General features: G+C 43.9%; 1 protein-coding gene across 1 annotated transcript in view; it reads left to right on the top strand.

Annotated features, from left to right (window-relative positions):
• Nucleotides 1-12,408, top strand: part of CAPN14 (calpain 14) — a 47,643-nt gene that overhangs the window by 23,211 nt on the left and 12,024 nt on the right. The window contains exons 12-17 of the mRNA XM_066623309.1: nucleotides 808-1,010; nucleotides 2,198-2,234; nucleotides 4,319-4,381; nucleotides 5,634-5,691; nucleotides 10,929-10,993; nucleotides 12,258-12,326. Of these exons, the coding sequence (XP_066479406.1) occupies nucleotides 808-1,010; nucleotides 2,198-2,234; nucleotides 4,319-4,381; nucleotides 5,634-5,691; nucleotides 10,929-10,993; nucleotides 12,258-12,326 (495 nt within the window). The remainder of the gene's footprint in view (nucleotides 1-807; nucleotides 1,011-2,197; nucleotides 2,235-4,318; nucleotides 4,382-5,633; nucleotides 5,692-10,928; nucleotides 10,994-12,257; nucleotides 12,327-12,408) is intronic.

Below are 12,408 nucleotides of genomic sequence, written 5' to 3'. Positions count from 1 at the left end.
ATGACTTTTAGAACCATGTTGGAACTATGGAAGTTGTTCAATAGTAACGAATGGAGCGAATGGGCCTCATGCATTTCAATTTTATACTAGTCATGAGACAAATGAACACCCCTACTCATCCTGACACTTCCAGTCATGATACAGCCAAGGATTTGGGGCTGCTTCACGCATTCACTTGGCTGAGAATCATCTCCGCTTGGAGGAGGAGAGAGTTTGCGAATCTCTTCCTCCACTGCCCACATGTGTATGGGTGCAATCCGGGCAAAACTTTTCCTTTAAAAAGAGTGTGAAAGAGCATAAATGTATATGTGAAGCTCCCACATCACCTGACATGTGCAATGGAGAAAAGTCCAGAGAACCCTTGTCCAGAGTGCAGGCTGATGTGTACCTTTATAAATATCCTTTATTTCATTTACACTCTACTTTTCTTGCACAGCTCAACGCAGCATCGATAGGGTTCCCAAGTGATCCTCCACCCAGGCACCGACCAGATCTGACCTATTTCACTTCAGGAAGGTTGCTGTTTCATGCACCTTCAGACCATGCTTGGGGAACCTGCAGGAACAGTTTTATCAACTGGGTTTTTTTTTTAATGTGGTAGTATCTGGAATCACCATGGCAAGTTGTCTGAGGCTGAAATGGTTCTTGAAGTAGAAAACCCTTTCATTAAACCTTTTGCTTTTGCTCCATGTGTTGACAGGCAGATTTTCTTCCCCAAGCAAATATTTACATTGTTTTCTACATGTCCTAAGTCAGTGGACTTTTGCTTTTTTTGTTTTCACCTGGCCTTATGCTTTCTATTTTCAGTACCAGGAAAGTAATAAAAAACTGCCCCCTGAATTCTTTGCCTGGAATAGGCCTTTGACTAGGCCGGTCTTTGTGAATGACCGTGAAGTGACTCAGAATTTTCGGCTGCCTCCTGGGGTCTATGTCATTATCCCTTCCACCTCAGAACCCCACCAAGAGTCAGAATTCATCTTGCGGGTCTTCTCTAGGAAGCACAACCTTCAGTAAGTACTGCTGTTTGCTTTGCTATAACCATCACCATAGATTGACCTGCCCTGGGGTTTTCTGCCACTAGTGCTATTTAAGGCGTGTCACTCCTCAATTCTTCCTTAAGGAGCACAGGATATGTAAATACTACTATTTGGGAGTGTGGGTCAAATCCTATCCAGTTTTCCAGTGCCAGTGCAGCTGTGCCAATGGGGTGCGCCCTGCATCCTATGGTGGGGAGGCAGTCACAGAAGCCTCCTCGAAGTGTGGGAACATTTGTTCCCTTACCTTGGGGCTGCATTGTGGCTGCACCAGTGCTGAAAAGTTGGATAGGATTGGGCCCTATATCCCCAATGAGGCTGATTGGGAGTTAAGATGGAAACAGCACTTCACTAATAGAAGTGAGCAGCTGTCTTTCCCTGCTGTAGACCACTGTAAGATGACTGTGTACTGGGATCAGATAAGGGTGTATGAGGCTCAAGGGTACTAGCACTGGTTTTGATGAATCACTGCAAGGGGAGGGGCAGAATCACTACCACCAGGCCCCACTCAAACTACTATATTCTCTAACATATGGAAACTATAGGGTTCAAAGCAGAAGTTCCTTGCATCGGAGGGGACTGAAAAAACATGGATGTCCATGAGCCAGCCCTTCCCATATATGTGCAGACCTCCTAGATGAAGTTCTCAGAGCTGGTCATCTTATGGGAAAAAGCAGGGAGGCAACACTTGGGTAGCTTAGCATTAAAAGGTTTAAAAGAGAAGTGCTTCTAGTAGACATTCTGAGTTGGAAACACTTGGAGTGCTATGGATATGCCAAGGACAGGATTGGAAAAGTATGCCTCCTGCTTACCTGAAGATCCTTTGCCAGGTACTTTCTTTTTCAGCCACCAGCGATCATAGCCAAGGTCACAGAATTGGACCTTTTGAAACTGATGCGGACATCTTGCAGACCCGACTGTAAAGTGCTACAAGGTGAATCATCTCTGTGAAAGCAGATTGCTGAGTAGCTGTCAGAGTCCATACAGTATAGAGTTGTCCTGCTAGACTGCAGTGATCACCACCAATGTTTGTCAACAGTCAGGCCATAAGACAGATTCTGTAGTATTTGAAGAAAAAAAGTGTTTTCTGCAGCTTCTTACTCATTTTGTTGCACAAGGTATCTTCAGTCCCTCTCTCTCAACGTTGTCTTTCTTTTTTTTAGTGAATTGGGTGAAGAGTCAAGTTGTGTCCTTTCCAAGGTAAGAGGAAGCATGGCAAGAAACCATTTGACCTTGCCTTCTGCTTAGTACTTTGTCCTCCTCTGTCCGCTCTGAGTCTGCTACTTGGATATGGCAGGGTTAGCTAGTCTGGATTGTTCTTGTACGCTATCTTAAGGCCTAAATGGCAGGTAATAAATTTGAAAAATATAGGCAAAAGAAGCAATCCCTGCCATGGCACTTTGAAAGGGTCGAGCTCAGCGTTTGTACATGTAACTCACATTACTTTTTATTGTGGTAAAGTCATGTCAAGGTGACTTTTTACTTCATCACTTATGTGCTGTGATTATTTCCTGTGAATGGCCCCAGGCTCTGGCAGCTGGTATTTAACCTGTCAGTGAGAAAGTTTGAACTCTTACTAAATGCCATCTGTCCCCATGTGGATGCCCGGTCTCAAGGAAATTTGTGAACAGTAGCCAGAACGTTCCTGTGATTAGATGTTGGAAAAATAGTGACCTCCCTTATAGGGTTGTTGTGAGGGTGAATGCCATAATAAAACACGTCGATTAAAAGTGACTTATTAGTAATGAGTATTATATTGCTGGTGAAGCGATATAATCCTATGATTCTTTTACCATCATAAAAGTGATGTGTAACTAAGTTCTGATTCAGCAGGGATAGAATGATGTAATGTGCAGTGAAGTTGATCCACCTGCTTCCCTGCTTTTAGAGAACCTTCTCCCCTCAGAAAGAAGCATTCATAAATATGATAGCTGGGTAATTTCCTACCATGATGATGAAAGAATGGTGAGAGAGGAAGTCTTTGCTTTGCAGTTTTTTGGGGGGAGGGGTTGGGCATTGAGTGTCAAAAAAGGTAGCTTCTCGCCTTGGGTGTTGATTTGATTTCTCTCCTTAACTTGGCATGACATAGAGCAGCTGCATGGTGTATAGTGCTTCTGTTCTTATTCTTAAATAGACCTGCCAGTGAAACTTGTCTCTGAAGCTAACCTAGAGATAGTTGTACACAGCCAAGTGGGGATACATATTTACTTCCTCGCTAATAGGGTTATGCACCCATACATACCTCTACAAGTGTAGTCAGGGTATGTGCTTATTGTTTCATATCATGGATGAGCATCCACATCCCATCTGTGTGCAGAGATTTCAATTTGGGGAGTGAAGCTGCACACAGTGGCGTTGCTAGGGGTTGTGAGGGGTGTGGGCCACACAGGTGACACTCATGGGGGTGGGTGGGTGATACCACTACCAGCCAAAACTTATAAAATCTTGGTATTTTAGAATAATATTATCATGTTATATATCATTCAATGTGTCATTTCATGCAGAATGCAACAAAATAAACCATATTTAAATATCGCTGTGCTGTCAAAAGTTATAGCCAAAAAACCAGCAGAGACAGGTCAATGATCCATCACCATACCCACTGCCTGGGGCATTGCCCCACCCACTGCATGGGAGTTGGTCTCACATCATCATGGGGGTGATGCGCTGGCCTCCTGCACTGGGTGACGAAAGCCCTAGTGACGCCACTGGCCACACCGAGAAAACTCTCTTCTACGTATGGATCTTCCTGACTGGATTGGGATGAATGCATTTTCCTGTGATGAGTGTTATGGGCAGCTATTCACTTGTCATTAAACCTCCATTGTGCATTGACTTTTTAAAGTGAATTGGGTGACTTGACTGGTTAACACACTGCAATACTTTATATATATCCTAAGCTATATCGGTTCCATTAGATGGCTATTCTAAATAATAAGCAGTGGTTAAGCAGTGGCTTATTAAGTGGTTAATAAGCAGGTCACTCCTGCTAACTAGTAAGAGGCACTTTTTCAAGTGGGTGCTCCTCTTTTATTCAGCAGGGGGAGAGTAACTGGCCCACCTCCCCCCCAGCAGTGTCTTTTCTAGTGGCTGTCTGCTGGTGTTCTTTTGCATCTTTTTAGATTGTGAGCCCTTTTGGGACAGGGAGCCATTACTTACCTGATTTTTTTTTTCTGTAAACTGCTTTGGGAACTTTTTGTTAAAAAGTGGTACATAAATAGTTGTTGTTGTTGTTATTAAGCTGTTCCTGAAGTTCACTCTAATTTTCTTTTTACTTTCTGCAGGAGATAGTTGAGAAATATGAAGGCAAAGCTTGGGATGATTTCTTCTCTAAGTACTTTGATCTAGTGAGTATAGCATACGTGGCATGCGGAAGGAAACTATCTGGAATCAAATGGGCCATCTTGTGTTAATTTGTGTAAAGGAAGATTTACATGTAAAAAGAAAGATCTTGTGTTTGAGAAGATGATGGTCCCTAGTAGATCAGCATCTGTGTGCAACATCAATTATAGAAATTTGCTGAAATCATGAATAAAAGCCCCCCCCGCCCGTTATAGCAAAACAAGCAGAAAACATGCTGACTGGAATCCAGCAGATGATGCCAACAGCAGGAACTGTGCATTAGATACCTCTGGGGTTTGGAAATCCCCCCCCCCCTTGAGAGCAGCACTTACCGTTCTGCATCTCTGTGCCCAGATCAGCTTGAACAAAACATGGTGCTGTGACATAACGGTAAGCACCGCTTGGGATGGGGAGGGCTTTTTCGGTGCACAGCGGTTTCCAGTTCAGAGACCTCTGCTCTAATGGAAGAATCATGAGGTATAGTCCTGTTGGAACTGTACCACTTTTAAATGTATGTGGGTAGCGAACATGTTTGAATGTGCTCACTAGTGTCAAGAACTGCGTGATATTTTGAATGCAACCGTGTCAGAGATAAAGGTTCTAGCCTTACCTTTTTCATCATACGTAGAGACAGACAATTCTTTTAATAATTGGGAATATTCCAATATGGGATTTGCCCACTTGTGTTCTGCAGTTGTACACTATGAGGAGGATATGCCATGTGATCCTTCAAAATCTGTAACTGAGCCTTTGCCAACAGAAAAAAAAAACCAAAAATCTGATTTAAAAAAGCTATTCCAGAGAGGAAATGTGGAAAACTTCAGCTTACGCTCATGGCACTCATTTGTTGGGTTGTGATCACGCTGTAGATGAAATATCCACTGTTGATAATTTAATATCTGAGCATCTAAGCATCAGGATGTCAAAAGATTTATAGTTTCTCTGTATTATTAAACTTCAGTGCTCCTCAATTGCATGCTGCTGGATCCAGTTTTACAGGTAGCTCTTAATTTATCAGCTCATTTCGGAATAGATAGAGTCCTGGAACAAAATAAAAAAAATGATAGCAGGCAAATGAAGGTATACTGTACACTGTATATGTGAACATTTCTCCCTGCTGATGGGCACTGCTTGCATATAATGAACGTGTTCTGTGTTTCCCAGTTGATAATGGAGTGGATGTCTCAGAACTAAAGTTTCCATATGAACCTACTCATAGTCTTGGATTTTCTGTCATTCCATCTCTTCCTGCTCTAGCATCCTGAAATAAACACAGTCCAGTTGCAGATGATCTTGAACAACGTCACTTGGACAAGTAAGTAGGATCTGTACTGTAAAATAGGGTAGAACTACTGTATATATAAAATCAAGTGACACATGAGGATTTTCATTGTGTTATGGCCCAATCCTATCCAACTCCCTATGTGGCAATGCACCTGCACTGGCACAGCTTCTGCCGGATCCCACAGGGGAATTTTGGATATTTGTCCCCTTGCCCTGGGGTAAACTGCAGCAGCTGCTATGGGGCAACTTGAACCTCTGCCAGCTCAATCACTGGCACAAGTCTGCATTGCTCTGGGAAGGTGGATCAGGCCCAAGAAAGGGCTTGGGATGCGATGTGTGCCACCACCTCTGACCCTGCCCCCTCCCAGACCTGGTCTGTCCTCCTCCCTGCACCAGACACCACCCCATTCCGCTCATTCCTACAAAGGATAGATGGAAACAAAGTCCCACATAGATAAGAGAACAGTCTACTCTTGATTCCTTTAACAAGCCGGCTCTCTAAAGCAGACTTTCTTAACCTTTTTTGGCCATGGCCCCTTAGGAGCCATTCTCAAGTTCCAGGCCACCCTGTTAAACAAGGATACAACACAGACAGGTCAACATAAAATCATTTATTATTAAACACCAAGCATGTACCCCCCTTCAAATGTGCCAGGGCTCCCCACGAAGAATGTCTGCTCCAAGGCACACGTAGAAGAGAGACCAGGAGCACTCTGTGCTTGATACAAAGCACGTCCAATCTTCTGAGTTGCAACCTCTTCTTGGCAGGGAACTTGTGGCTAATATGGGTTTGAGTGCATCTCTGTATCTCTCCTACTTTCTCATGACAAGATTAATGTCTGTGTTAGAACAGAAGAAGTGAAAGCTCATTTAACACCTGAGCCTGCAACCTTTGTTGAATTCTTCAGTATCTGTGCTTATTGCAGATACGTCTTATTTTTGATAGAAAGCTGTAATGACACTAATTACTCCTTGCTGGCATCCTATAGCACTTCATGGCATTCCACAATGAATCAGAATGGAAGCTGTCAAAGCTGCTTCCTGTAACCCCTTAATTTAAGATGCTGCTGGTTCCCGAGTTAAAACTTTGTGGGAGCTACAATAATTTGTGTAGCACAAAATTTTGTTTGCCCTTTACCTGCTCAGGACCAGACCTTTCCCTGTGTGTGGCAAATCATGTTTTCTCCATGGGTCACCTTTTGTTTGAACTCTTTCTGGGACTTGGTACGGAGTTAGCCTCTTTGGAAGTCCCTTTACAGTTATGCCTGACTTCACTAACTTTGAAAATATGCTTATCCTGAGGCAGTGTGATATCCTTATCCAGTTTACCTTCTTTTATTGCAGTTATTCCTCTATTGTAGTTTTCTGATATTGCAGTTTTCTTCTGCAATATCTTCCAGAGAAGCAGCTCCCTGGATCCTTCAACCCTCCAAGTTATTTTTTATGGCAGTTTCCCATTGTTTTAGTTTTAGTTGGATGCATCTCTGATGCTACTCATCATCCAGATGTCAGATGGATTCTAGTGCTAACCAGCAAATGTGTGACATGGGCAGCCCAATCCTAACATGGACTTGAGCCAGTGTAGACCCTCTGCTCCTGTTGTTGAGTGTCACAGCTCTTGAGTGTCTGACTCTTGAGTGATACTCGAGACCCAGAAATGCCAGCACAAGGATGTGTGCCAGGCTGCCAGCGCTGATTCCGCAACTGTGCTGGCCAACCATAGGTAGGATTATACCAGGTGGCACAGGGTGTGGGAAAGGGCAGCGAGAGGGTATTCCTGGAGAGGGAAGGGGGCAGAACAGGGGAGGATCAGGCTTTGGAGGGGGTGGGATCTGCAGCAGCAGAGCACACTGCATCCTAACCCCTGCTCCCATACCATAAGAACATAAGAAGAGCCCTGCTGGATCAGGCCATAGGCCCATCTAGTCCAGCTTTCTGTATCTCACAGTGGCCCACCAGATGCCTAAGGGAGCACACAAGGCAACAAGAGACCTGCTTCCTTGTTGCCTCCCTATATGGGCTGCTTGGATTTGTGCCTGTTAAAGAGCTGGCACAGATGCAACTAGCCCCAAAGGGCAGGCTGGGTTGTTACACGGGATAAGGGGAAAAATATCCCTGTACCCTGAAGTGACCTCCAGCAGTTTCCTACCCTGCATTGGATACAGTGCAGGCCATTGTAGCCTGGCTGTACTGGTGTTAGTTAGGTTTGTGCTTTACGTGTATAATGTAATATTAGTGGAGCTTCTATATGGTATATGCACAGCATTAGAGTGCACTGAGACACTGGTGGACTTCTTTTAGGTTGGAAATGATTGTGATGTCTTGGATGCATCTCTACTGAAGTATTTAGTTCATGACGCTTCTTTCTCTGTTGCCTTGTGTCATGTGATGAACTACTAGGCAGTTGCAAAAAGCAGGGATAATGACAGGAAGCTGCCTTGCTGTGTTATGCTGTTGGATAGGCTTCTAAAACTTTGTATTCATTATATGCATTTGCATAGAAAGGAGCTTTGAGAACTTTGCTGCATGTACTTAACTGCAAATGTTTATAGCATTCTTGTTTTTGTCATACCCTTAAAACATAAGAACATAAGAAGGGCTTTGGTGGATCAGGCCAAAAGCACATCTATTCCAGTTTCTTGTATCTCACAGTTGTCCACCAGATGCCTCAGGGAGCACAGTAGGCAACAATTTACTTGCATCCTGTTTCACTCCCTTGCACCTGGCATTCTGAGGTAGATACTTCTAAACCAGGTGGTTGCACATACCCATCACGGCTTGTAACCTGTGATGGACTTTTCTTCTAGAAACCTGTCCCTTTTAAAAGCATCTAGGCCAGATGCCATCTCTACATCCTGTGGCAAGGAGTGCCACAGACTAATTACATGGCTGGGTAAAGAAATATTTTTCTTTATTCCTATTTGTCTGTTCTAAATCTCCTAACGCTCGATTTTAGTGGATGTCCCCTTAGATGAATGTTTCACCTGACAGCCCCATAAATTGAAGAGTACCCAAATGATCTGATCCCTTTTCTTCCTAACCATTCTTCCACCAGACATCCAACTTACAAACATAGGAACAAAACACACCAAACACAATCAATGAACAGGGTGGAAGAGTCCTATCCATTCATAGATGAATAAAATCTGGAACTGCTCAGGAGGTTAATGAGATAAAAGCTTTTGTGGCGCAGGTTCAGAGTAAACAGCAACAACAAAAGCCCCAACCTTTCATCTCCGTAATAGGTGCCAGTCTTTTTAGCTTCCCCAAGAGTGGGTACAGATGGCTATTTTATCTGTGCTTGAGTATTTCTCCAAAGTAACCCATCAGAGGCATTGTGAAATCTATAAGGAAACTAACCAGGCTGTGCGGCTCATCTTTTATTCTTCATAGGCAATCAATTTTAAGGCTTTCATTTCCAAACTTTACAGTGCATGATTCATATTTAATAAACAGGGCTATAATGAGATTAAAACATCGTCAGTTTCTGTAGAGAAGGGATCGGTGAGTTATGAGCCTGGCGCCTGCTCCATGGAAGTCTGCAGGCAATCTATAATCATGATTTGCAACGAGATTAGGCTCTCTTTCTGTTTCATTTCTTGTCATTCGCGTAGGGCTGCAAACGTTCGGCTCCATGCTTTTAACTCGTCTATCTGTTCTGTCTCTGAGCGATGCTGAGAAAGAGAGGGAGAGAGAACACAAAACTGTCAGATTTATCCATGGCCTTGTTCAGTAGCAGCCGGTAGAGCTACACAAGGGAGAAATCAAGCACAAAAAGGAGAAAAGTGACTTCTCTCAAGGTCATTCCAGCAGCTGTTCTAAACACACGCACTTGGAAGCAAGTTCTGTTGAATACAGGGGGACTTTCGATGTGCCTAGAAAACATTACAAACAAACAAAAAGCTTTGGTTCACTCCCAGACTAACTGGGATCTGTCTGAATTATGTATCTACCTTACCTCGGGTTTGGTCCTTCCTAGCTTCCAGTGGTGCCCTGCTCTGTTTTGGAAATGCACAGGGTCCTTGTGTGTTCTCCTTCTGTTTCCAAAAGAGACTTCTGTTGAATTAATGAAAACACTGCCAAAATCCTTGATCTTGACAATACCCGCACTTTCAGTGAGAACCCGTGCCGGACAGGTGCAGGGTTATCTCATACCAAGTGTTAGCTCTTTTAAACATACCTACTCTTTCCTTCTCTCCTTTCTTGAGAGAAGGAAAACTCTGATGCCAAACCTCCACTGCCTTGTGGCTACATCCAGTTATGGAAAAGGCTTCAGGAGTCAACCTCGAGACAAAATCCGGAGCCGGAGTCCCTGAGGCAGTTCATGGCTGAACACAGTCATGTTCTGGCAACTCTTGCGACGCCGCTGGAACCAATCGTATTGGCCTCTGCCTTTCCATTGGACCATTTCAGCGACGTGGAGAGGGGGGATTTGCTGCATGGGTAACAGCCTATCCTCCATACCTACTTTACCCAGGCTTCGTGCACTGGAGAGGACTCTCTGTTCCAGAACCACCATTCAGATCATGACACCATAGTCTTCCGAGACTGAAGGATGCCAACAACTCTTGAATCAAAGGGGGATATGCCAAGATTCCAAGACTGATCAGGATACTCATGTCCCATCTGCTGAGAGACCCCGAGGTCAGAGAGAGTGATTTTTCTCACGGATTCATTTCCAACTTAGGCCAAAGTGTGTATACTGTATTCTTTATGACAGGCCTTCTGAGCGTGCATCTAGGGACTTCTGAGTATTAATGAATAGGATCAGGCTGTCTTCTGAATCATCTCCAGGTTAGCCACATCATTACAGGCTGGCCCAGGACCTCCAGATGCCTGAAGTGGCATGTCAGTTGCTGCTCTCCCTTACCCCATGATGTGCCAGCCTCTGCTCCTTTCGCTCTCCAATGTTCTGGCTCAGCATTCTTCTCCCCAACACCTTTCTTCTTCCTCTCTGCCCCCCTCTTCCTTTTCCAGTCCAGGGTGTGGAAAGAGAAAGAGGAGCAGTAGAGGCAAGTAGGCAGACCAAGATGGGCACCCCCCACCAAACTGTTGCTTGATGTGACTGCTTCAGTTGGCTTTATGGATGTGCCTGGGTCTACATCATTACAATATAAAACAAACTCACAATTTATTCTGCCCAAACTCATGCTAAGTTGGGTGTTAATTGCTATCTTGTGGGTCTTGGATGTGATTTTTCTTCCTGTGAATTTGTTTAGTTGTCTTTTTGCCCAGCTCTTTTCAGTGACTTTATTTTTCCTTTTCTAGGTCTTCAGAATTGTGGACTGAGATTTAGTTTGGATATCTGCCGAAGTATCCTCGCCCTCCTAGATGTATCCTGCCTTCTGGGGGCTAGCTATATTGGTTGGATGCACAAATCCTTTCCCTGAGTTATTGCATAGAATAAAGGGATTCTTGCTCGTTTCTTTAATAAGTTTCTAACATCAAATAAGCTCCTTTGAAAAACAAGGGATTAAAGGAGTGGAGAAAAAGTATGTGTTCTTAGTCTGATTGACTGTGATCAGAGTATAAGAGTTCACCTTTGTTTCATTGTAGACTCAATACCACCATCCATAGGGTTTTCAGGAGGTCTTCCATCCAGATCTGCCAACCTTCAGCAAGGTTGCTGCATTATGCTCCTTTGAAACCAAGATCATAAACCATGTTGAGGATGGCTGTCCCTTCCAGAGAGTCTAGGATTGTGCTAAACTGCTTTCTACTGAGTGAAACCATTGGTTCATCTTGCACAGTATCTTTTAACTGAATGGCAGGTGTTCAGGATAAAGGGTCTTGCTCAGTCCTACCTGGAAACACCAGAGATTGAAATTAGGGCCTACTTTGTGCAAGAGATGTGCTCTACCACTGAGTTATAGTCAGAGCTGGCCCAAGACTTCCTGGAGTGGCATGCCGAATCAAGTGATGTGCCAGCCTCCACTCCTTTCACTCCCTGACGTTCTTTCTCAGCACTCTCCTCCCCTTTGTCCCCCTCTTCCAATTCCAGGAGTAGCGGTGGAGGCAAGTAGGCAGACAAAGATGGTAGAGATGGTTGAAGATCACTGAGACAGAAGGTCAAGCTGCCTAGCCCTGAGGAATGGTTACATCAGGGGTGGGTCCAAATGGGGGCAGGGGCTGTCTTGTTTGCTCCCAAGCTGACCAGCGTATCAGTGTGGATCATGAAGCTAGGAGCAGGGCATGTGATTGTGTGGGATAGTTTTTACACTCATGCATACTGAGTTCGTCATGACCGGGCAGGTTGTGCCGACTTTGACGTTAATGAGAAACACTCATTGATTTTGGGAAAAAGGAAGAACAGCCCCTAGAGCAGAGTTCAAAGACACTTGAAATCAATGCAAGTCTTTGACTTTGTTTGCATTTAGCACTGAGTCACATTTTTAGTGGAAGCAGGAAAAAAAGGAATCATCAGAGCCTTCTCTACTTCTCTACTTTTAAGCTATATAAACTGACTTACTTTTCTGGGATCAGGCTAATGAAAATTATGATTGCCTACCTCTATTATTTTTATTTCACATGGTATTATGATTTCATTTTTTTCCCCAATAATGCATAGATATTGTATGCCTTAACAACACAATTCAGTTGAATAGTACTGGTACACTGAACATTCAAGAGTTTAGATTCCTCTGGAAGAAGTTACTTCTTTACGAGGTATGGAGTGATTGACTTTGCATGCATCGCTGTGAAAGACATGAAGGTGACGGTTCAGTGGAGGGTGCACACAGACTCATGA

Source organism: Tiliqua scincoides, chromosome 1 (genome assembly GCF_035046505.1).
Source record: "Tiliqua scincoides isolate rTilSci1 chromosome 1, rTilSci1.hap2, whole genome shotgun sequence".
Taxonomy (NCBI): domain Eukaryota; kingdom Metazoa; phylum Chordata; class Lepidosauria; order Squamata; family Scincidae; genus Tiliqua; species Tiliqua scincoides.
The sequence above is the reverse complement of the archived record's forward strand: the minus strand, read 5'-3'. Positions and strand labels throughout refer to the sequence as shown.